We start from the raw sequence: 22,438 nt of genomic DNA, 5'->3' as shown, positions 1-22,438 counted from the left end.
TTTTGGATAGGGGATTAGATGTATTAGGGCAAGAGTACCCCTTTAAGGCCAGTTGAGAATCCCATTGTCCTAGAGAGACACCACAGGATCTGCTGCTCAGCCTGGGAATAGGGAGAGGAGAGTAAAGAGTAAAGTTGTCTGGGGGCTGAAGAGTTAATCTTATTAGACATCACCATCGTGAGTTTTCTATATATAACTTGATGGAGCTATTACAATATACAGTAGGACCCAACAGTCTAAGTGTTATGTATACAAATTAGAGACATTTTGGAGGTTTCCATCTGTTTATTTAGACATTTCTAGATTACACTCGATGAAGCCTCAGGTATTGTCCCAGCTCAGCTGGAGGTCAGGACACTGGCGACCTCACAGAAGTACTTGTCACAAGCCGCCCGGGTGTCCTCATTGAAGTCACTGGGGAAGGTCTCTCCGATGAGGTCTCGAATATCATCCAGCAGCCACTAGAAGAGACAAGAGTCCATGTTGTATTAGACCTGATCACAACTATATAGTATACAAGTCAGGACCTGGTCCCTCTGTCCATTAAAGAGGACAACTAAAGTAGGAGAGAAGTGTTCAGTAATGGAGTCATAGTACCAGGTATCCTGACCACCATTATTCTATAGTGTCATTGGGCATCATGTGACTGTACAGAGTCTGATAGGACATGTTCTCAGATAACACTGATCCATTATGGCCGGATTACCAAAGGCCTATGGGAAAAGTCATCAACTGGACCAAGTATGGAGAGAACTGCCCCATTGTGAGAAGACAAGGTAGGGTATACAGGGAAGCTTGGCCATGATGGCAACCACCAAGACCCTAGTGCCTCACCTTGATCTGTTCTTTGCTCAGTTTCAGCGTGTTGGTGTGCTGGTCTTGGAGCTTGGCCATGTGCTCTTTGAGGCTGTCCGCATGGTTTACTTCATTTACTAGTGCTTGGCAGTACTTTCCTCCATGAGTCTTCAGATCCTGAGAACCAGGAGTCAGGTCCATGTGACTAAAGTGGGACTTCAATTCATCATGGTCCTTCAGGAGCCTGAGATACAAACATGGGGAATCACATCAGTCCTGCATTTATAGAGACGGTCGCACATCCACATTTATTCATTCATCTACTGCTCCTCAGTTTACAGGACATGGGGTCGGTCACTTCTACAATCTGATCCAGATCTTCTCTTACTTCTCAGCCGCCTCAGTCAGTTGGGTTCTGAGCCTAAATGTATAGTGCTACATGATGATCACCACTGCTACACCACCTGCATCCACAGGGGGAGCCACCCAGTCACTAGGCAACTGCTGCCAGACCAAGTTAGGCTGGGTTCACACTACGTTTTCTCCCATACAGGAGCGCATACGGCAGGGGGGAGCTAAAAGCTCGCGCTCCCATATGTCACCGTATGCGCTCCCATATGTCATTCATTTCAATGAGCCGACCTGAGTGAAACGTTCGGTCGGCTCATTTTTGCGCCGTATCCGCTTTTACAACCGGACCTAAAACTGTGGTGAACTAAACACAACAACCACTACATGGGCCATTATTAGCCAGACCTACAGATGTAGCAGAGCCAAGGATGTCGTTTGGTTTAAATCATTACATTAAGCTACAGTTATACATTAAAGGGGTACTCTGCTGCTCATTGTTTAGAACAAACTGTTCCAAACGCTGGAGCCGGGAGCTCTTAATGTCACAGCCCCGCCCCCTCAATACAAGTCTATGGGAGGGGGCATGACAGCCATCACACCCCCTCCCATAGACTTGCATTGAGGGGGTGGGGTGTGACATCATGGGGCAGGGCTATGACATCACAAGCTCCCAGCATCAACATGCAGAACAGTGTTCCAAACACTGAGCAGCAGAGTACCCCTTTAAGGTCTCTACATCACTGGTCACCTCCTTGGGCCCTGGCTGAACTGTATAGACTTTACCAACTGTCTACCCTCAGTAAAGCTTCCATTTTCCATAATTTGGCATCTTAGTCTTTAGTGCCCCCCATGCCTAGCCCAGGAGGCAGCAGTATATCTTCAGGTGGTTTTAGGCTATACCACACCCTGGCATCACAAATACAAGGAGTTAAAGGGGTACTCCAATGGAACATTTATTTCATCAACTGGTGCCAGAAAGTTACAGATTTGTAAATTACTTCTATTAAAAAATCTTAATCCTTCCAGTACTTATTAGCTGCTGAATACTACAGGGGAAATTCTTTTTTTTGGAACACAGCTCTACTGACATCTGACCATTTTGAGACCTGTCCAGAGTAGGAAAAAATCCCCATAGCAAACATATGCTGCTCTGAACAGTCCCTAAAATGGACAGAGCTGTCAGTAGAGAGCACTGTGGTCATGATGTCAGCAGAGAGCTGTGTTCCAAAAAGAATAGAATTTCCTCTGTAGTATTCCACAGCTAATAAGTACTGGAAGGATTAAGATTTTTTAATAGAAGTAATTTACAAATCTGTTTAACTTTCTGGCACCAGATGATTTAAAGAAAAAAGTTCCATCTGCCCTCATCACACCCCACTACCACATAATCAAATATAGGGACAAAAGATTTTAGTCCTAAACTCCCAAACCCTCCCCCCCAGTGAAGTCTTCTCACCTGGTGATGGCCTCAGATCCAATGTCCTCCTTCTTCTCTGCTACTTTGGCCATCACAGCAGACAACAAAGCCTTCTGCCCTTCTGATAGCCCCATCCTGCCTGATACTGAGACCCTACTGATGCCCCCAGACTCTATGAGCCCCTTTATATAGGTAGTAATGGGGGAGGATCATGTGACCAGCGCACCTGGGATCATACAGGATCCCCCCATAACCCGGCCTGGCTGACATCTCCCGGGACCGGAGTCTGGACATGACCATTAGATAACCAGCGAGTGGTCATGTGATGTCATACAAGTGTGCGGCGGAGACACTACATTTCCTGCAACAATTCCCAAATATACAACCGTGTTAAATAGAACTTGTGGACATGTGACCTGGTACCTGTCATGCAATGCGATTTACGCGGCACATTCCAAATTGCGTATTAGGCTGCGTTCACGCAATGCTGCAGAAAACCGGAGAATTGTGATGCAGTTTTGTGATATTTTATGACAATCATCCGAGATATGACCGCACCGTGTGATCGCGCCCTAAGAGCCGGGGTCCGCACTGCGTTACTGCGCCGAAATCAGGATGCCAATGTCTACTTTTAATGGGAACGGCGGACCCCGTTCACTTCTATGGTCACATATTCTCTATTACAGTGGTCTTCAACCTGCGGACCTCCAGATATTGCAAAACTACAACTCCCAGCATGCCCGGACAGCCGTTGGCTGTCCGGGCATGCTGGAAGTTGTAGTTTTGCAACATCTGGAGGTCCGCAGATTGGAGAACACTGCTCTATTATGATCAGGCTCATGACTGGGACTGCACTTTAAAGGGGTACTCCGGTGGAAAACTTTTTTTTTTTTTTATGATCAACTGGTGCCAGAAAGTTAAACAGATTTGTAAATTACTTCTATAAAAAAAAATATTAATCCTTCCAGTACTTATTAGCTGCTGAATACTACAGAGGAAATAATTTTCTTTTTGGAACACAGAGCTCTCTGCTGAGATCACGAGCACAGTGCTCTCTGCTGACATCTCTGTCCATTTTAGGTACTGTCCAGTGCAGCATATGTTTGCTATGGGGATTTCCTTTTACTCTGGACAGTTCTTAACCCCTTAAGGACGCAGGGCGTAAATGTACGTCCTGGTGAGGTGGTACTTAACGCACCAGGACGTACATTTACGTCCTAAGCATAACTGCGGGCATCGGAGCGATGCCCGTGTCATGCGCGGCTGATCCCGGCTGCTGATCGCAGCCAGGGACCCGCCGGCAATGGCCGACGCCCGCGATCTCGCGGGCGTCCGCCATTAACCCCTCAGGTGCCGGGATCAATACAGATCCCGGCATCTGCGGCAGTTCGCGATTAAAATGAACGATCGGATCGCCCGCAGCGCTGCTGCGGGGATCCGATCATTCATAACGCCGCACGGAGGTCCCCTCTCCTTCCTCCGTGCGGCTCCCGGCGTCTCCTGCTCTGGTCTGTGATCGAGCAGACCAGAGCAGGAGATGACCGATAATACTGATCTGTTCTATGTCCTATACACAGAACAGATCAGTATTAGCAATCATGGTATTGCTATGAATAGTCCCCTATGGGGACTATTCAAGTGTAAAAAAAAATGTAAAAAAATGTAAAAGTAAAAGTAAAAAAAAAGTGAAAAATCCCCTCCCCCAATAAAAAAGTAAAACGTCCGTTTTTTCCTATTTTACCCCCAAAAAGCGTAAAAAACATTTTTTATAGACATATTTGGTATCGCCGCGTGCGTAAATGTCCGAACTATTAAAATAAAATGTTAATGATCCCGTACGGTGAACGGCGTGAACGAAAAAAAATTTAAAAAGTCCAATATTCCTACTTTTTTAATACATTTTATTAAAAAAAAAATTATAAAAAATGTATTAAAAGTTTTTTATACACAAATGTGGTATCAAAAAAAAGTACAGATTTTTTTTAAGCGCAACAATAATATAAAAGTATATAATAATGGGTATCATTTTAATCGTATTGACCCTCATAATAAAGAACACATGTCATTTTTACCAGAAATTGTACGGCGTGAAAACAAAACCTTCCAAAATTAGCAAAATTGCGTTTTTCGTTTTAATTTCCCCACAAAAATAGTGTTTTTTGGTTGCGCCATACATTTTATGATATAATGAGTGATGTCATTACAAAGGACAACTGGTCGCGCAAAAAACAAGCCCTCATACTAGTCTGTGGATGAAAATATAAAAGAGTTATGATTTTTAGAAGGCGAGGAGGAAAAAATGAAAACGTAAAAATTAAATTGTCTGAGTCCTTAAGGCCAAAATGGGCTGAGTCCTTAAGGGGTTAAAATGGACAGAGATGTCAGCAGAGAGCACTGTGCTCGTGATGTCAGCAGAGAGCTCTGTGTTCCAAAAAGAAAATTATTTCCTCTGTAGTATTCAGCAGTACTGGAACTGGAAGGATTAAGATTTTTTTTTCCAAGTACTGGAAGGATTAAGGATTTTTTAATAGAAGTAATTTACACATCTGTTTAACTTTCTGGCACCAGTTGATAAAAAAAAAAAAAAAAAAAGTTTTCCCCCGGAATACCCCTTTACATATAGGGGGAGATTTATCAAAACCTGTCCAGAGGAAGAGTGGTGCAGTTGCCCATAGCAACCAATCAGATCGCTTCTTTCATTTTCCACAGGCCTCTAAAGAGGCCTGTGGAAAATGAAAGAAGCGATCTGATTGGTTGCTATGGGCAACTGCACCACTCTTCCTCTGCACAGGTTTTGATAAATCTCCCCCATAGTGCATATGTCCTGAACTAGGTGACTCCATTTAGCCATAGCGGTAAATGGGGCCCGCTGCTCCCGTTAACAGTATATGTTGGCACTAGAGATGAGCGAACAGTAAATTCGATTCGTCACGAACTTCTCAGCTCGGCGGTTGCTGACTTTTCCTGCATAAATCAGTTCAGCTTTCCGGTGCTCCGGTGGGCTGGAAAAGGTGGATACAGTCCTAGGAAAGAGTCTCCTAGGACTGTATCCACCTTTTCCAGCCCACGGGAGCACCGGAAAGCTGAACTAATTTATGCAGGAAAAGTCAGCAACCGCCGAGCCGAGAAGTTCGTGATGAATCGAATTTACTGTAAGTTCGCTCTAGTTGGCATTCAGTTTTCAGAAGGACGCCGACAGATACAATTAAAGGGGTCAGAACGGAGTCACTGGGGGAGATTTACCAAAACCTGTCCAGAGGAAAAGTTGCCCAGTTGCCCATAGCAACCAATCAAATCGCTGCTTTCATTTTTAACAAGGCCTCTGCAAAATGAAAGAGGCAATTGGATTGGTTGCTATGGGCAACTGGGCAACATTTCCATCACATGACCCCTCGCTGGTTATCTAATGGTCATGTCCAGACTCCGGTCCCGGGAGATGTCAGCCAGGCCGGGTTATGGGGGGATCCTGTATGATCCCAGGTGCGCTGGTCACATGATCCTCCCCCATTACTACCTATATAAAGGGGCTCATAGAGTCTGGGGGCATCAGTAGGGTCTCAGTATCAGGCAGGATGGGGCTATCAGAAGGGGAGAAGGCTTTGTTGTCTGCTGTGATGGCCAAAGTAGCAGAGAAGAAGGAGGACATTGGATCTGAGGCCATCACCAGGTGAGAAGACTTCACTGGGGGGAGGGTTTGGGAGTTTAGGACTAAAATCTTTTGTGCCATATTTCTGATTATTGATGTTATGTGCAGATATAGCAGAGCTCAGTGGGGGAGATTTATCAAAACCTGTGCAGAGGAAGAGTGGTGCAGTTGCCCATAGCAACCAATCAGATTGCTTCTTTCGTTTTCCACAGGCCTCTAAAGAGGCCTGTGGAAAATGAAAGAAGCAATCTGATTGGTTGCTATGGGCAACTGCCCCACTCTTCCTCTGCACAGGTTTTGATAAATCTCCCCCAGTGTCACTACTAGGTCTGTATTGATGGGTTGATGTATGATACTGTAGCTTATGGAGCATCATGACTTTACCCAAATGCCAATCTTGTCTCTGCTGCCCCTGTAAGGGCGCGTTCAGCCGTCTGTCCCATGTTTTTCCTTTTTTCCTTGTTTTAGGTTTTGTTGCTTGTACATGGACTCCAAATGGCTGTAAAATCCCATTGTCATTGGAATTATCTTACAATCCTTTCACATCTGTCTGCACTCACTTTGGTTTTTATTTTTATGGGAGAAGAATGTGCATGAAATGGATACAGTAAACTTAACACTGAAGTCTATGGAAAATGGATGAGCCTTTAACCCCTAAATGACCATGGATGTAAATGTATGTCCTGGTTTGATGATACTTCGTGCACCCGGATGTACATGTACGTCCTGTATGACCGTGAGAATCGGAGCTATCAGCAGCCGGGGCCCCGCCGGTAATAGCTGACATCCGCGATCGCACGGACGTCTGCCATTAACCCCTCAGATGCAATGATCTGTACAGATTGTTGCAATGCGCATGATAAAACAATGATCGGATTGCACGCGGCGATCCGATCATCTGTAATGGCGGTCGGAGGTCCCCTCACCGGCCTCCATCCGTCTCCTGCTCTGGTCTGAAATCGAGCAGAAGATGACCAATAATACTGATCAGTGCTGTGTCCTATACATAGCACTGAACAGGATTAGCAATCAAATGATTGCTATAGATAGTCCCCTATGGGGACATAAAGAGTTAAAAAAAATAAAAAAAAAATTGAAAAAATATAAATTGAAGAAACTGCTTTTTCCCATTTTACCCCAAAAAGCCTAACTTTTTTTAATAAACATATTTGGTATTTCCGCATGCATAAATGTCCAAACAATCACTAATATGGTAATGATCCTGAACAGTGTAAACATAAAAAATTTTAAAAAGTCCAAAAAATGCTGGTTTGGTCAGATTTTATTGAAAAAGATGTTTTATATATGCAAATGTGGTATCGATATAAAGTACAGATGATGCAAAAAATGAGCCCTCATTTTAATTACTGATTTTGTCCCAAATAGTTTTATTTATTTATTTTTTTTATTTATTTTTTTTAAGCAGTACAAAAATATAAATATCTAGCCATGGGTATTTTATTTTAATCGTATTGACCCACAGAATAAATACACATCATTTCTACCATAAATTGTACAGTGTGAAAACAAAACCCTCCAATGCTCAAAATTGTGGTTTTCAATAAAAATTCCTCCCTAAAAATATATTTTTGGGTTCGCCGTACATTTTATGGTATAAGAGGTTTCATTACATAGTACAATTGGTCACGCAAAAAACGAACCTTTATATGGGTCTGTGGATGGAAATATAAGTTATGGATTTTAGAAGGCGAGGAGGAAAAAATGAGAGCGCAAAAATTAAATTGGCCTGGTCCTTAAGGGGTTAATGTCGTCCATTTGCATCTGTTTTTTTACTTCTGAGCATGCTCAGAACAATTATTATTTTTTAACTGAATAATAACAGATCAAATGGTTAACATCCATTTGCATCTGTTAGTGTATTTATTTATATTTTTTTAAATCCATTTTTATTTTTGATGGGAGAACGGGACAGGTCTAGATGGCCGTGTGAACGCAGCCTAAGTAATGGGCCATGTACTTGTTGCTGTGTTTAGTCTTGGTCAGGAGGGGAATAAGACTCTATGATTAAGACCCTAAATAAGTTCCTCATGGGTGGGGTAATGAGTAACTTGGTCTGGCAGCAGTTGCCTAGTGACTGGGTGGCTCCCCCTGTGGATGCTGGTGGTGACTGAGGCTGGGTTCACTTAGTGAAACGTTCGGTCCGGTCAGCTCATTTTTGCGCCGTATGCGCTTTTACAACCGGACCTAAAACCGTGGTTGACCACAGTTTTAGGTCCGGTTGTAAAAGCGCATACGGCGCAAAAATGAGCCGACTGGACCGAACGTTTCACTCCGGTCGGCTCATTGAAATGAATGACATACGGGAGCGCATACGGTGACATACGGGAGCGCGAGCTTTTAGCTCCCCCCTGCCGTATGCGCTCCCGTATGGGAGAAAACGTAGTGTGAACCCAGCCTGAGAAGTGTAAGAAGATCTTGATTAGAGATGAGCGAACTTCCAGTAATTCGATTCGTCATGAACTTCTCGGCTCGGCATTTTCGGACTTTATCCTGCATAAATTAGTTCAGCTTTCAGGTGCTCCGGTGGCTGGAAAAGGTGGATACAGTCCTAGGAAAGAGTCTCCAGCCTCCAGAGCACCTGAAAGCTGAACTCGTTTATGCAGGATAAAGTCAGCAACTGCCGAGCAGAGAAGTTTGTGACTAATCAAATTACTGGAAGTTTGCTAATCTCTAAGCAAGATCAGATTGTATAAGTGACCGACCTCATGTCCTGTAAACTGAGGAGCAGTAGATGAATGAATAAATGTGGATGTGCGACCGTCTCTATAAATGTGCGGGACTGATGTGATTCCCCATGTTTGTATCTCAGGCTCCTGAAGGACCATGATGAATTGAAGTCCCACTTTAGTCACATGGACCTGACTCCTGGTTCTCAGGATCTGAAGACTCATGGAGGAAAGTACTGCCAAGCACTAGTAAATGAAGTAAACCATGCGGACAGCCTCAAAGAGCACATGGCCAAGCTCCAAGACCAGCACACCAACACGCTGAAACTGAGCAAAGAACAGATCAAGGTGAGGCACTAGGGTCTTGGTGGTTGCCATCATAGCCAAGCTTCCCTGTATACCCTACCTTGTCTTCTCACAATGGGGCAGTTCTCTCCATACTTGGTCCAGTTGATGACTTTTCCCATAGGCCTTTGGTAATCCGGCCATAATGGATCAGTGTTATCTGAGAACATGTCCTATCAGACTCTGTACAGTCACATGATGCCCAATGACACTATAGAATAATGGTGGTCAGGATACCTGGTACTATGACTCCATTACTGAACACTTCTCTCCTACTTTAGTTGTCCTCTTTAATGGACAGAGGGACCAGGTCCTGACTTGTATACTATATAGTTGTGATCAGGTCTAATACAACATGGACTCTTGTCTCTTCTAGTGGCTGCTGGATGATATTCGAGACCTCATCGGAGAGACCTTCCCCAGTGACTTCAATGAGGACACCCGGGCGGCTTGTGACAAGTACTTCTGTGAGGTCGCCAGTGTCCTGACCTCCAGCTGAGCTGGGACAATACCTGAGGCTTCATCAAGTGTAATCTAGAAATGTCTAAATAAACAGATGGAAACCTTCAAAATGTCTGTCTCCTAATTTGTATACATAACACTAGACTATTGGGTCCTACTGTATATTGTAATGGCTCCATCAAGTTATATATAGTAAACTCACGATGGTGATGTCTAATAAGATTAACTCTTCAGCCCCCAGACAACTTTACTCTTTACTCTCCTCTCCCTATTCCCAGGCTGAGCAGCAGATCCTGTGGTGTCTCTAGTACAGTGAGATCCTCAACTGGTCCAGAAGAATTAATGGGACACCGCACTCCCAAGATTTCAATATAAGATAGAAATGTATTCCACTATAATGTGAAGGTGATGTTTCAAGGGGGGGGGGGGGGTGATCTTGTGTCTACATCACTTTGCAGGCTTGTACACTTCCAATACATTTATTTTATTTTTATATTTTTTTTAAAGGGCAAGGTGTAGATTTGAAATTAATTTACAATTTTATTGGGGAGGGGATTTTTCACTTAATTTTATTTTGACTTTGTTTAAACTTTGTCCCCCATAGGGGACTATTTACTGCAATCAGTTGATTGCTAATACAGTTCAGTGCTTTCCATTGGGCATAGCACTGATCAGTGTTATCAGTGATCTTCTGCTCTAGTCTGATCACTGAGACCAGGGCAGGAGATGGATGGAGGCCGGTGAGGGGATCTCTGTCCACCATTAGAGATATGATTCCTGCAGCAGCGCCATGGCCAATCTAAGTGCCACAGATGCTGTGATCTGTATTGATCTCAACATCTGAGAGGTTAATGGTGGACATCAGCTCGATTGATGATGTCTGCCATGACAGCAGCCAGGAGCTAGCCTGCATGATGAGTACTGGTCTGGTGCTTGCAGTCATGTACATCATGGTGTGTTAAGTTCCACCGCATCAGGCTGTACATTAACATCCATTGTCCTTAATGGGTTAAAGCAATGAGAACCCACGTGAGGGTGGGTTTTTCGTCGGAAGGGCATGTGGGGGAATTGTTAAAAATAACACCCCCTCAAAAGTGAAAGGGGTGCTTTTTCCCTTTAGGAAAATGTATCCAGGGTCACAATTTTTTTTTACTTAAGAACTGAATTTATAGAACAGTCTACCTCAGGAACTGGTCCCAACAGAAACAGGTGATTCAGCTAACATTCAACATAACAATGCATACGCAGAAACATCTGGTGTCGGTGCACGATGAGGAATTATTCTGTTATGCCAACTTTTGTGGTAGCCACAGGGTCTTAGTAAGAATATCTGATCACTTTGGGATGCCAGGGCACTGTTATCCCATACACGGTCCAAGGTTGGAGACAGCTTCTCCTGGACCAGACACAAGGAGTAAATGAACACAGATGTCAGGTTAAGGAGAACTGTCTTTACTGAGCTGGGTGCAGATGTTGTTACATGTACAGCGGCTTTAGGTGAGGGGATGTAGCGTAACCCCTTGGGAGTCCTATTGCCTTGCTGAGACTTGTGGTGCTTACACCAAACAGATAAATACTCACTTGTGAGACGGGTAGATGAATCCTGGTAGCTAAGGTCCTGTCAAGGTACTGAAGCCTTCTCCGCAGGGGCATGAGCTTCCACCGTGCAAGTAATCCTTACAGAATGACCAGTTGAGATTAGTTTGAGCTAGGCCTCTCCGCAGAGCACATGACACACAGCACACCTGAGCTAGGCTTCTCCTCAGAGCACATGACACACAGCACACCTGAGCTAGGCTTCTCCTCAGAGCACATGGCACGCAGCACACCTGAGCTAGGCCTCTCCTCAGAGCACATGACACGCAGCACACCTGAGCTAGGCCTCTCCTCAGAGCACATGACACGCAGCACACCTGAGCTAGGCCTCTCCTCAGAGCACATGACATGCAGCACACCTGAGCTAGGCCTCTCCTCAGAGCACATGGCAGGCAGCACACCTGAGCTAGGCCTCTCCTCAGAGCACATGACACGCAGCACACCTGAGCTAGGCCTCTCCTCAGAGCACATGACATGCAGCAAACCTGAGCTAGGCCTCTCCTCAGAGCACATGGCACGCAGCACACCTGAGCTAGGCCTCTCCTCAGAGCACATGACACGCAGCACACCTGAGCTAGGCCTCTCCTCAGAGCACATGACACACAGCACACCCGAGCTAGGCCTCTCCTCAGAGCACATGACACAGAGCACACCTGAGCTAGGCCTCTCCTCAGAGCACATGACATGCAGCACACCTGAGCTAGGCTGTTGCTCAGGAGCTACATTAGGGTGAACTAACTCCTCCCCTGCACCTCACTATATAGGGGAGACTTTAGGGGTTCCCATTGGCAGGGTCACATGGGGTTCACTCCTCTCAATTAAGGGTACAGTAATATAGAAAACATATATACACATGACAGTAAGATAACTGGAGAAAATATATCTGTGCAGTAAAGTACGAACATAATGAGTCCTTTGAGTGGTCCCAACACTGCAAGTCACCATGAGCTTGATGGACATGTGTTAGTGCGGAGGACAAGAGCGCCATTGTTGCTTTCCTTCTCCAACAAGGTTTAGGTAGAAGATCGGGCATCATTGGGCACTCAGCTCGTAGATAATGTGCAGCAAGAAGATGTGAAGAAGAAAGGACACGAAAACTCCATCAAATGAGAGGAAATGTCCTGAAAACATCTTGTGAGAGCCGCCCTGAGAGAGAAATGGTGACAACACGGAATGTCCGGTCTACAGGAATAACTGAGCTCCTCACTTCATACATTACAGATCTGAGTAGAGATAACACTACTAGTTTTCACAGCTTAGAGTTTGTTACAGTTGTGTCCAGTCTATACATTGTACACATGGTATCCTGTGGGGCTGGTCTACAAAGAATATAGCAAAAATGTAAAATCTAGGGTTCTACTTGGTGCCTCTTTAGTATCCAATAGTTTAAAGGGGTACTCTGGTGAAAAAGAAATGTTTTCAAATCAAATGGTGCCAGAAAGCTAAAAAGATTTGTAAATTACTTCCATGTAAAATCTTAATCCTTCCAGTACTTATCAGCTGCTGTATGCTCCAGAGGTAGTTGTGTAGTTCTTTCCAGTCTAACCACAGGAACTGTCCAGAGTAATAGCAAATCCCCATAGCAAACCTATCCTGCTCTGGACAGTTCCTGACATGGACAGAGGTGTCAGCAGAAAGAACTGTAGTCAGACTGGAAAGAACTACACAACTTCCTCTGGAGCATACAGCAGCTTATAAGTACTGGAAGGATTAAGATTTTTCAATAGAAGTAATTTACAAATTGATAAACTTTCTAGCACCAATTGATTTGGGGAAAAAAATAATATATATATATATATATATATATATATATATATATATATATATATATATATATATATATATATAATGTTTTCCACCAGTGTACCCCTTTAAGCTGCAATACAGGGGGCAGGGAATGATAAGGCTGGGTTCACACTACCGTAAGAAAGACACTTATTAAAGTACGGTTGGGTGGGGACTTGTGACCTGAAACGACATAAAAATATCTGTATTATGGTAGTGTGGTGACTGGGTGAGGCAATGGTGTTACAGGGTCTGGTGGTATTAACCCTTGATTTGTCGTGACGCCAGGATGCGGTTGTTCTGTATAGAAGGCCCTGCCGACAACCGGCCCAAAAATGGCAGGATAATAAACAGAATGTCCACAGCAGGATTTATGAGATAACTGGAACTTTTACTTAACTTCTTGTGCAAACAGTCATTACAATTAAACAGTTTCTCCTGAGGTAACCGGGGTGCAGGTTCCTCACAGGCTTGGCTGGGACTAATAGTCTTGAGCTTTAAGCAGGTCACTGTGCTACTAATTATAGGATTTGAGTTGAATAGTAGTCACACAGGATTTGTAGGTTGAGCTTTATAACTCACGGTATTAGTGGGTGCAGGTTCTTTAGGCTTTGGCCTAGTTGAGATGAATGAAGATATGCGGATTGTGCTTGGCTTAATGTCCAGGTCCCAAAAGAGCAAATTTAGAGACTACAGGCCCTTATATACTTGCAAAGCCTGTAGGTCCTGAACCCAGAGAACTCTGGGTACATCACATGACCCAGGAAGGTCCTATACATTTATACAACTTTGTACGTAACTTTATACATAACGACCAATATACACTATACCTTTATAATTCATTGTACCAGTTGAGTAAAGGGTAAACCCTGCAGGAGAGCCCTGTGGAATGGAGGGACTCTAACGGAGGGGACTTAAAGGGGTACTCCCATGGAAAACTTTTTTTGTTTAAATCAACTGGTGGCAGAAAGTTAAAAAGATTTGTAAATCCCTTCTATTAAAATATCTTAATCCTTCCGGTACTTTTTAGAGGCTGTATACTAAAGAGAAATCCAAAAAAGAAATGCATTTCCTCTGATGTCATGACCACAGTGCTCTCTGCTGACCTCTGAGGTCCATTTTAGGGACTGTCCAGATCAGCATATGTTTGCTATGGGGATTTTCTCCTACTCTGGGCAGTTCCTAAAATGGACAGCAGAGGTCAGCAGAGAGCACTGTGGTCATAACATTAGAGGAAATGCATTTCTTTTTTTGATTTCTCTTTAGTATACAGCCCCTAAAAAATACTGGAAGGATTAAGATTTTTTAATAGAAGTGATTTACAAATCTTTTTAACTTTCTGGCACCAGTTGATTAACCCCTTAAGGACCAGGCCATTTTACACCTTAGGACCGGAGCGTTTTTTGAACATCTGACCACTGTCACTTTAAACATTAATAACTCTGGAATGCTTTCAGTTATCATTTTTACTTTTGGAAGACACCAGAGGGCTTCAAAGTTCAGCAGCAATTTTCCAATTTTTCACAAAATTTTCAAACTCACTATTTTTCAGGGACCAGTTCAGGTTTGAAGTGGATTTGAAGGGTCTTCATATTAGAAATACCCCACAAAAGACCCCATTATAAAAACTGCACCCCCCAAAGTATTCAAAATGACATTCAGTCAGCGTTTTAACCCTTTAGGTATTTCACAGGAATAGCAGCAAAGTGAAGGAGAAAATTCACCATCTTCATTTTTTACACTCGCATGTTCTTGTAGACCCAATTTTTGAATTTTTACAAGGGGTAAAAAGAGAAAATGTATACTTATATTTGTAGCCCAATTTCTCTCGAGTAAGCACAAACCTCATATGTCTATGTAAAGTGTTCGGCGGGCGCAGTAGAGGGCTCAGAAGCGAAGGAGCGACAAGGGAATTTTGGAGAGTACGTTTTTCTGAAATGGTTTTTGGGGGGCATGTTGCATTTAGGAAGCCCCTATGGTACCAGAACAGCAAAAAATCCCCACATGGCATACCATTTTGGAAACTAGACCCCTTGAGGAACGTAACAAGGAATAAAGTGAGCCTTAATACCCCACAGGGGTTTCACGACTTTTGCATATGTAAAAAAAAATATTTTTTTTCACTAAAATGTGTGTTTCCCCCCAAATTTCACATTTTTGCAAGGGTTAATAGCAGAAAATACCCCCCAAAATTTGTAACCCCATCTCTTCTGAGTATGGAGGTACCCCATAAGTGGACCTGAAGTGCACTACGGGCGAACTACAATGCTCAGAAGAGAAGGAGTCATATTTGGCTTTTGGAGAGCAAATTTTGGTCGGGGGGCATGTTGCATTTAGGAAGCCCCTATGGTGCCAGGACAGCAAAATAACCCCCACATGGCATACCATTTTGGAAACTAGACCCCTTGAGGAACGTAACAAGGTGTACAGTGAGCATTTACTGGTGTCTGTCAGAACTTTGGAACAGTGGGCTGTACAAAATTTTTAATTTGCACAGCCCACTCTTCCAAAGATCTGTCAGACACCTGTGGGGTGTAAATTCTCACTTCACCCCTCATTATATTCCGTGAGGGGTGTAGTTTCCGAAATGGGGTCACATGTGGTTTTTTTTTTTTTTTGCGTTTGTCAAAACCGCTGTAACAATCAGCCACCCCTGTGCAAATCACCTCAAATGTACATGGTGCACTCTCCCTTCTGGGCCTTGTTGTGCGCCCCCAGAGAAGTTTGCGCCCACATATGGGGTATCTCCGTACTCGGGAGAAATTGCATTACAAATTTTGGGGGGCGTTTTTCCTTTTTACCTCTTGTCAAAATGAAAAGTAAAGGGCAACACCAGCGTGTTAGTGTAAAAAATTTATTTTTTTACACTAACACGCTGTTGTAGACCCCAACTTCACCTTTTCATAAGGGGTTAAAGGAGAAAAATCCCCCCAAAATTTGTAACACAATTTCTCCCGAGTACGGCGATACCCCATATGTGACCCTAAACTGTTGCCTTGAAATACGACAGGGCTCCGAAGTGAGAGCGCCATTCGCATTTGAGGCCTGAATTAGGGACTTGCATAGGGGTTGACATAGGGGTATTCTACGCCAGTGATTCCCAAACAGGGTGCCTCCAGCTGTTGCAAAACTCCCAGCATGCTTGGACAGTCAACGGCTGTCCATCAATACTGGGAGTTGTTGTTTTGCAACAGCTGGAGGCTTCATTTTGGAAACAGTGGCGTACCGGACGTTTTTCATTTTTATTGGGAGGGGAGGGGGGCTGTGTAGGGGTATGTGTATATGTAGTGTTTTTTACTTTTTATTTTATTTTGTGTTAGTGTAGTGTTTTTAGGGTACAGTCACACGGGCGGGGGGTTACAGCAAGTTCCCGCTGCGAGTTTGAGCTGCCGCGCAAAATTTGCTGCATCGCAAACTTGCAGCCTGATACTCACTGTAAGCCCCCTGCCCATGTGAATGTACCCTGTACATTCACAAGGGGGGGACCTCCAGCTGTTGCAAAACTACAACTCCCAGCATGCACGGTCTATCAGTGCATGCTGGTAGTTATAGTTTTGCAACAGCTGGAGGCACACGGTTGGGAAACACTGAGTTAGGAAACAGACAATGTTTCCCAACCAGTGTGCCTCCAGTTGTTGCAAAACCACAACTCCCAGCATTCTCAGACATGCTGGGAGTAGTAGTTCGGCAACTTCTTTAGAGCCATATGTTGCCGAACTACAACTCCCAGCATGCTGGGAGTTGTAGTTTTGCAACATCTGGAGGACTACAGTTTGCAGACCACTAATACAGTGGTTCCCAATCTGTGCCCTTCCAGATGTTGCAAAACTAGAACTCCCAGTATGCCAAAACTGTCCAGGCATGCTGGGAGTTGTAGTTCTGCAACATCTGAAGGGCCAGATGTTACAGAACTACAACTCCCAGCATGCCTGGACAGTAAGGGCATGCTGAGGATGTGTAGTTTTGCAACATCTGGAAGGGCACAGTGGTCTCCAAACTGTGGACCTCCAGATGTTGCAAAACTGCAACTCCCAGCATGCCCAGACGCCAAGGGCTGTCTGGGCATGCTGGGAGTTGTAGTTTACAGGGTCCCAATACAGCAATGCATGTCACTTTACGGCGACGTGCATTGCTGTAAAGGGCCCGACCGCGGCTGAAGATCAACTCACCTGTCGCCGCCGCCGCCATCTTCCTCGTCTTCAGGGACGAGGTAAGTACCGGGGCTGGTCCCCAGCACTCCCCCGTCCCCCGCCGCGTCCTCCGGTCTTCCTCCCATCCTCTCCGGACTTCAAGGGGCCGGGCAGGACGGGAGGAAGTAACCGCCCCCCCTCCTGCGATTGGTCGGTTAGTTAACCGACGGATCGCAGGGGATCGGAGGAGGTGGCAGGCTTGCCACCTCGCTCCGATACTTCAGCATGGTCCTGGCTGTCTGTGACAGCTGGGATCATGCGAAATTACCGGGCGGTCGGGTCCCAGAGACCCGATCAGCCCGGTATCGCCGCAGATCGCAAGGGCGATTTCCCTTGCGATTTGCGGCGATCGCCGACATGGGGGGCCTACATGGCCCCCCTCGGCGTTTGCCCTGGATGCCTGCTGAAGGATTTCAGCAGGGATCCGCTTCCGATCTCTGCCCGGCGAGCGGCAGAGACCGGAAATACAACAGGACGTTCTGTAACGTCCTTGGGCATTAAAGCCCAGGTAGTGAGGACGTTAGAGAACATCCTATGTCCTTAAGAGGTTAAAAAAAAAAAAAAAAAAGTTTTGCACGGGAGTACATCTTTAAGACGGGGACAGGACAAGGTCCTGTACCGGGACACCACAGTAGTGTGAACCCACAATGTTATAATGTGGCCCCGTACATGTCATACAATATGTCTGTTTAGAATGCTGGGTTCCCGTGGCGGGGGTCGTGATGTCACGCCACGCCCCTTTGTGATGTCACCCCCCCTCCATTCATGTCTAAGAGAGGTCACGCCCCCTCTCATAGACATGAATGGAGGGGGCGGGACATCACAAGTGGGTGTTGCGTGATGTCATGACCCTCACTGTGGAAACCCAGAGTTCTTAACATACTGTTTAGAATGTCAGGTGCTTCAGAGAGATCGCGGGGGTCCCAGCGGCGGGACCCATCCAATCAGAAGGAAGACATCTTATTCCCTATGCTTTGGATACGGTATAAGATGTCTGGGGGCGGACTACCCTTTTAAATCCTGATAACATAACATTACATTTGATTTCTGATTTTTATAATGAATAAATAAAAAAAATTTAATATATTCTTGGATGTTATGTGTATATGATCTCCCACATTATAACATCACATATACCGTATATACTCGAGTATAAGCCGACCCGAATATAAGCCGAGGCCCCTAATTTCACCCCAAAAACCCAGGAAAAGTTATTGACCCGACTATAAGCCTAGGGTGGGAAATACATCATCCCTCCTGTCATCATCCAGACCCCCATCATTAACACCCTCATCATCATCACCCTTTCATCCCCCCCTTCATCATCACTGCCTGTCATCATCCCCCCCTTCATCATTACCCTGTCATCATCCCCCTTCATCATTACCCTGTCATCATCCCCCCCTTCATCATCATCACCTGTCATCATCCCCCCTTCATCATCATCACCTGTCATCATCCCCCCTTCATCATCATCACCTGTCATCATCCCCCTTCATCATCATCACCTGTCATCATCCAGCCCCCCCTCCCCCCTTTAGTTTTGTACTCACCTCCGCTCGGTGGGACGTTAGGGTGAGCTGGTCCGGGCCATCTGTGCTGCAGGACCGTCCGGTGGGGAAGGATAGTCGTTCCGGGCTGTCCATCTTCACGGGGGGGGGGGGGGCCTCTCCTCCGCGCCCGACCCCGGAATAATGACGTTGCCTTGACGACGACGCACAGGGACGTTCATGAGCAACGTCCCTGTGCATCGTCGTCAAGGCAACGTCATTATTCCGGGGCCTGGCGCGGAGAAGAGGCCCCCCCCCCGGTGAAGATGGACAGCCCGGAACGACTATCCCTCCCCACCGGACGGTCCTGCAGCACAGATGGCCCGGACCAGCTCACCCTAACGTCCCACCGAGCGGAGGTGAGTACAAAACTAAAGGGGGGAGGGGGGGCTGGATGATGATGAAGGCCCGGGCAGTGGTCTTCAACCTGCGGACCTCCAGATGTTTCAAAACTACAACTCCCAGCATGCCTTGCTGGGACTTCCAGTTTTGAAACATCTAGAGGTCCGCAGGTTGAAGACCACTGAGGGCGGAGAGTTCACTCGAGTATAAGCCGAGGGGGGTGTTTTCAGCACGAAAAATCGTGCTGAAAAACTCGGCTTATACTCGAGTATATACGGTACAGGATTTCATGCAGAACCTTTAGGGCACGTTGACACAGTGCGGTCAAATCTCGGAGGATTGTTGCCTAACTGCATCACAATTGTTTTTTTCTGCAGCACCGCGTGAGCGCACCCTAACATGCGATACTGAATGTGAAATGTAAATCGCATTGCATCACATGTACGAGGTCATGCGTCCAAAATGTCATAATTGCAAAAAAAGAAAAAAAAATTATCATAAATAATAAAAATATAAAAAGTTGCACATTTGGTAATTGTTGCAGGAAATGTAGAGTCTCCGCCGCGCACTTGTATGACATCACATGACCACTCGCTGGTTATCTAATGGTCATGTCCAGACTCCGGTCCCGGGAGATGTCAGCCAGGCCGGGTTATGGGGGGATCCTGTATGATCCCAGGTGCGCTGGTCACATGATCCTCCCCCATTACTACCTATATAAAGGGGCTCATAGAGTCTGGGGGGCATCAGTAGGGTCTCAGTATCAGGCAGGATGGGGCTATCAGAAGGGGAGAAGGCTTTGTTGTCTGCTGTGATGGCCAAAGTAGCAGAGAAGAAGGAGGACATTGGATCTGAGGCCATCACCAGGTGAGAAGACTTCACTGGGGGGAGGGTTTGGGAGTTTAGGACTAAAATCTTTTGTTTCTATATTTGTGATGTGTACAGATACAGCAGAGCTGAGAATGTCACCCTCTAGGTCTGTAAATGACCCTGTAGCTTAAAGAACATCAATTCAAATCAAATTACTTCTATATAAAAGATCTTAATCCTTCCAGTACTTAGCTGTTGTGTAGTTCTTTCCAGTATGACCACAGTGCTCTCTGCTGACACCTCTGTCCATGTCAGGAACTGTCCAAAGCAGAATAGGTTTGCTATGGGGATTTGCTCCTGTTCTGGACAGTTCCTGACATGGACAGAGGTGTCAGCAGAGAGCACTGTGGTTGTGACAGAAGAGAAATCCCAAAAAAAAAAATATATATATATCTTTTTAAATAGAAGTTTACAAATCTGTTTAACTTTCTGGCATCAATTGATGATCCACCGGAGTAACCCTTTAATGGCTGGACTGACAGATGTAGCAGAGCCAATATTGTCATTTACAAATCCGTTTAACTTAAAAAATGTAATAAATAAATAAATTCTGTGGATAAGGTCCGAAATGGGTTTCTCATTGGTGGGATAATGAGTAACTTGGTCTGGCAGCAGTTGCCTAGTGACTGGGTGGCTCCCCCTGTGGATGCTAGTGGTGTAGCAGTGGTGGTCACCATGTAGCACTATACATTTTAGGCTCAGAACCCAACTGACTGAGGCGGCTGAGAAGTAAGAGAAGATCTGGATCAGATTGTATAAGTGACCGACCTCATGTCCTGTAAACTGAGGAGCAGTAGATCAATGAATAAATGTGGATGTGCGGCCGGGTCTCTATAAATGTGCAGGACTGATGTGATTCCCCATGTTTGTATCTCAGGCTCCTGAAGGACCATGATGAATTGAAGTCCCACTTTAGTCACATGGACCTGACTCCTGGTTCTCAGGATCTGAAGACTCATGGAGGAAAGTACTGCCAAGCACTAGTAAATGAAGTAAACCATGCGGACAGCCTCAAAGAGCACATGGCCAAGCTCCAAGACCAGCACACCAACACGCTGAAACTGAGCAAAGAACAGATCAAGGTGAGGCACTAGGGTCTTGGTAGTTGTCATCATGGCCAAGCTTCCCTGTATACCCTACCTTGTCTTCTCACAATGGGGCAGTTCTCTCCATACTTGGTCCAGTTGATGACTTTTCCCATAGGCCTTTGGTAATCCGGCCATAATGGATCAGTGTTATCTGAGAACATGTCCTATCAGACTCTGTACAGTCACATGATGCCCAATGACACTATAGAATAATGGTGGTCAGGATACCTGGTACTATGACTCCATTACTGAACACTTCTCTCCTACTTTAGTTGTCCTCTTTAATGGACAGAGGGACCAGGTCCTGACCTGTATACTATATAGTTGTGATCAGGTCTAATACAACATGGACTCTTGTCTCTTCTAGTGGCTGCTGGATGATATTCGAGACCTCATCGGAGAGACCTTCCCCAGTGACTTCAATGAGGACACCCGGGCGGCTTGTGACAAGTACTTCTGTGAGGTCGCCAGTGTCCTGACCTCCAGCTGAGCTGGGACAATACCTGAGGCTTCATCAAGTGTAATCTAGAAATGTCTAAATAAACAGATGGAAACCTCCAAAATGTCCCCAATTTGTATACATAACATTAGACTGTTGGGTCCTACTGTATATTGTAATAGCTCCATCAAATGTTATGTATAGTTAGTGTACCTGTGGTCTTAAACATTTTTATATAATGTAGCTAACAACATATGTAAGGTTTGTGTTTTATATAGCGGCTGGGATCTTATGGACAGTGGCGGACCTCAGTGATCCCACTGTCTGCCATTAACCCTTCAAATGCTGTGATTATCACTGCATCTGATGCGGTGTACACCCCTGTAATACTTCAGACAATCTAAGGTCTGATATACAAAGATTGCTGTTGTAGCCTCATTCACTTTCTCTGGGGGAGACTTATTGAAACCTGTGTATAGGAAGAGTTGAGTAGTTCTCGAAGCTAAAACCTTTAACCCGGGCTGTAAAACTATACATAATAATCTACGATCCCCCGTTGTTCCGATATCGCCGCCCCGGTCTCTTCCTCTTCCTGCAGGTCGGTGACTTCACTCTGCGCTCAGCCTATCAGCGGCCGCAGCAATGACCCGTCGCGGCCGCTGAGCAGAGTGAAGTCACCGACCTGCAGGAAGAGGAAGCTGACAGGGACCGGAGCACGGGCGGCGATATCGGAACAACGGGGGATCGTAGGCAGGTAAGTGAAAGATTACTATGTATAGTTTTACAGCCCGGGCACAGCGGGGGTTAAAAGATTTCAGCTGGAGAACTCCTTTAATAAAAATAACATCTGGTTGCTACTGGTAACTGCGCCACTC

At 45.3% G+C, this 22,438-nt stretch overlaps 3 protein-coding genes across 9 annotated transcripts; 2 read left to right on the top strand and 1 right to left on the bottom strand.

The window, feature by feature from the left end:
• Nucleotides 1–292: 292 nt before the first annotated feature.
• On the bottom strand, nt 293–9,400 carry LOC130360889 (hemoglobin heart muscle subunit alpha-type-like). 5 transcript variants are annotated; one of them, XM_056563437.1, is made up of 3 exons: nt 9,303–9,400; nt 835–1,039; nt 293–461 (listed from the first exon to the last, which is right to left on the bottom strand). In XM_056563437.1, the coding sequence occupies exons 1-3, from the start codon at nt 9,383–9,385 to the stop codon at nt 339–341; spliced, it is 411 nt and encodes a 136-aa protein (XP_056419412.1). In that variant the 5' UTR covers nt 9,386–9,400; the 3' UTR covers nt 293–338. The 5 variants fall into 5 exon arrangements, with proteins under 5 accessions (XP_056419412.1, XP_056419413.1, XP_056419415.1 ...); XM_056563438.1 differs by lacking the exon at nt 9,303–9,400 and adding an exon at nt 6,594–6,678 and having other exon boundaries at nt 294–461; XM_056563440.1 differs by lacking the exon at nt 9,303–9,400 and adding an exon at nt 6,354–6,400 and having other exon boundaries at nt 294–461.
• On the top strand, nt 679–9,803 carry LOC130360890 (hemoglobin heart muscle subunit alpha-type-like). Of its 3 annotated transcripts, none has more exons than XM_056563443.1 (3): nt 679–776; nt 9,040–9,244; nt 9,618–9,803. In XM_056563443.1, exons 1-3 carry the CDS (start codon nt 694–696, stop codon nt 9,738–9,740), a joined length of 411 nt encoding a protein of 136 aa, XP_056419418.1. In that variant the 5' UTR covers nt 679–693; the 3' UTR covers nt 9,741–9,803. The 3 variants fall into 3 exon arrangements, with proteins under 3 accessions (XP_056419418.1, XP_056419419.1, XP_056419417.1); XM_056563444.1 differs by lacking the exon at nt 679–776 and adding an exon at nt 5,314–5,354; XM_056563442.1 differs by lacking the exon at nt 679–776 and adding an exon at nt 6,006–6,230.
• Nucleotides 9,804–19,883: 10,080 nt separating this feature from the next.
• On the top strand, nt 19,884–21,687 carry LOC130360888 (hemoglobin heart muscle subunit alpha-type-like). The gene is made up of 3 exons (XM_056563435.1): nt 19,884–20,033; nt 20,914–21,118; nt 21,492–21,687. The coding sequence occupies exons 1-3, from the start codon at nt 19,939–19,941 to the stop codon at nt 21,612–21,614; spliced, it is 423 nt and encodes a 140-aa protein (XP_056419410.1). The 5' UTR covers nt 19,884–19,938; the 3' UTR covers nt 21,615–21,687.
• The last annotated feature ends 751 nt before the right edge of the window (nt 21,688–22,438 follow it).

This window comes from Hyla sarda, chromosome 3 (genome assembly GCF_029499605.1).
Source record: "Hyla sarda isolate aHylSar1 chromosome 3, aHylSar1.hap1, whole genome shotgun sequence".
In the NCBI taxonomy this organism is placed as follows: domain Eukaryota; kingdom Metazoa; phylum Chordata; class Amphibia; order Anura; family Hylidae; genus Hyla; species Hyla sarda.
This window is presented reverse-complemented; position numbering and strand designations above follow the sequence as displayed.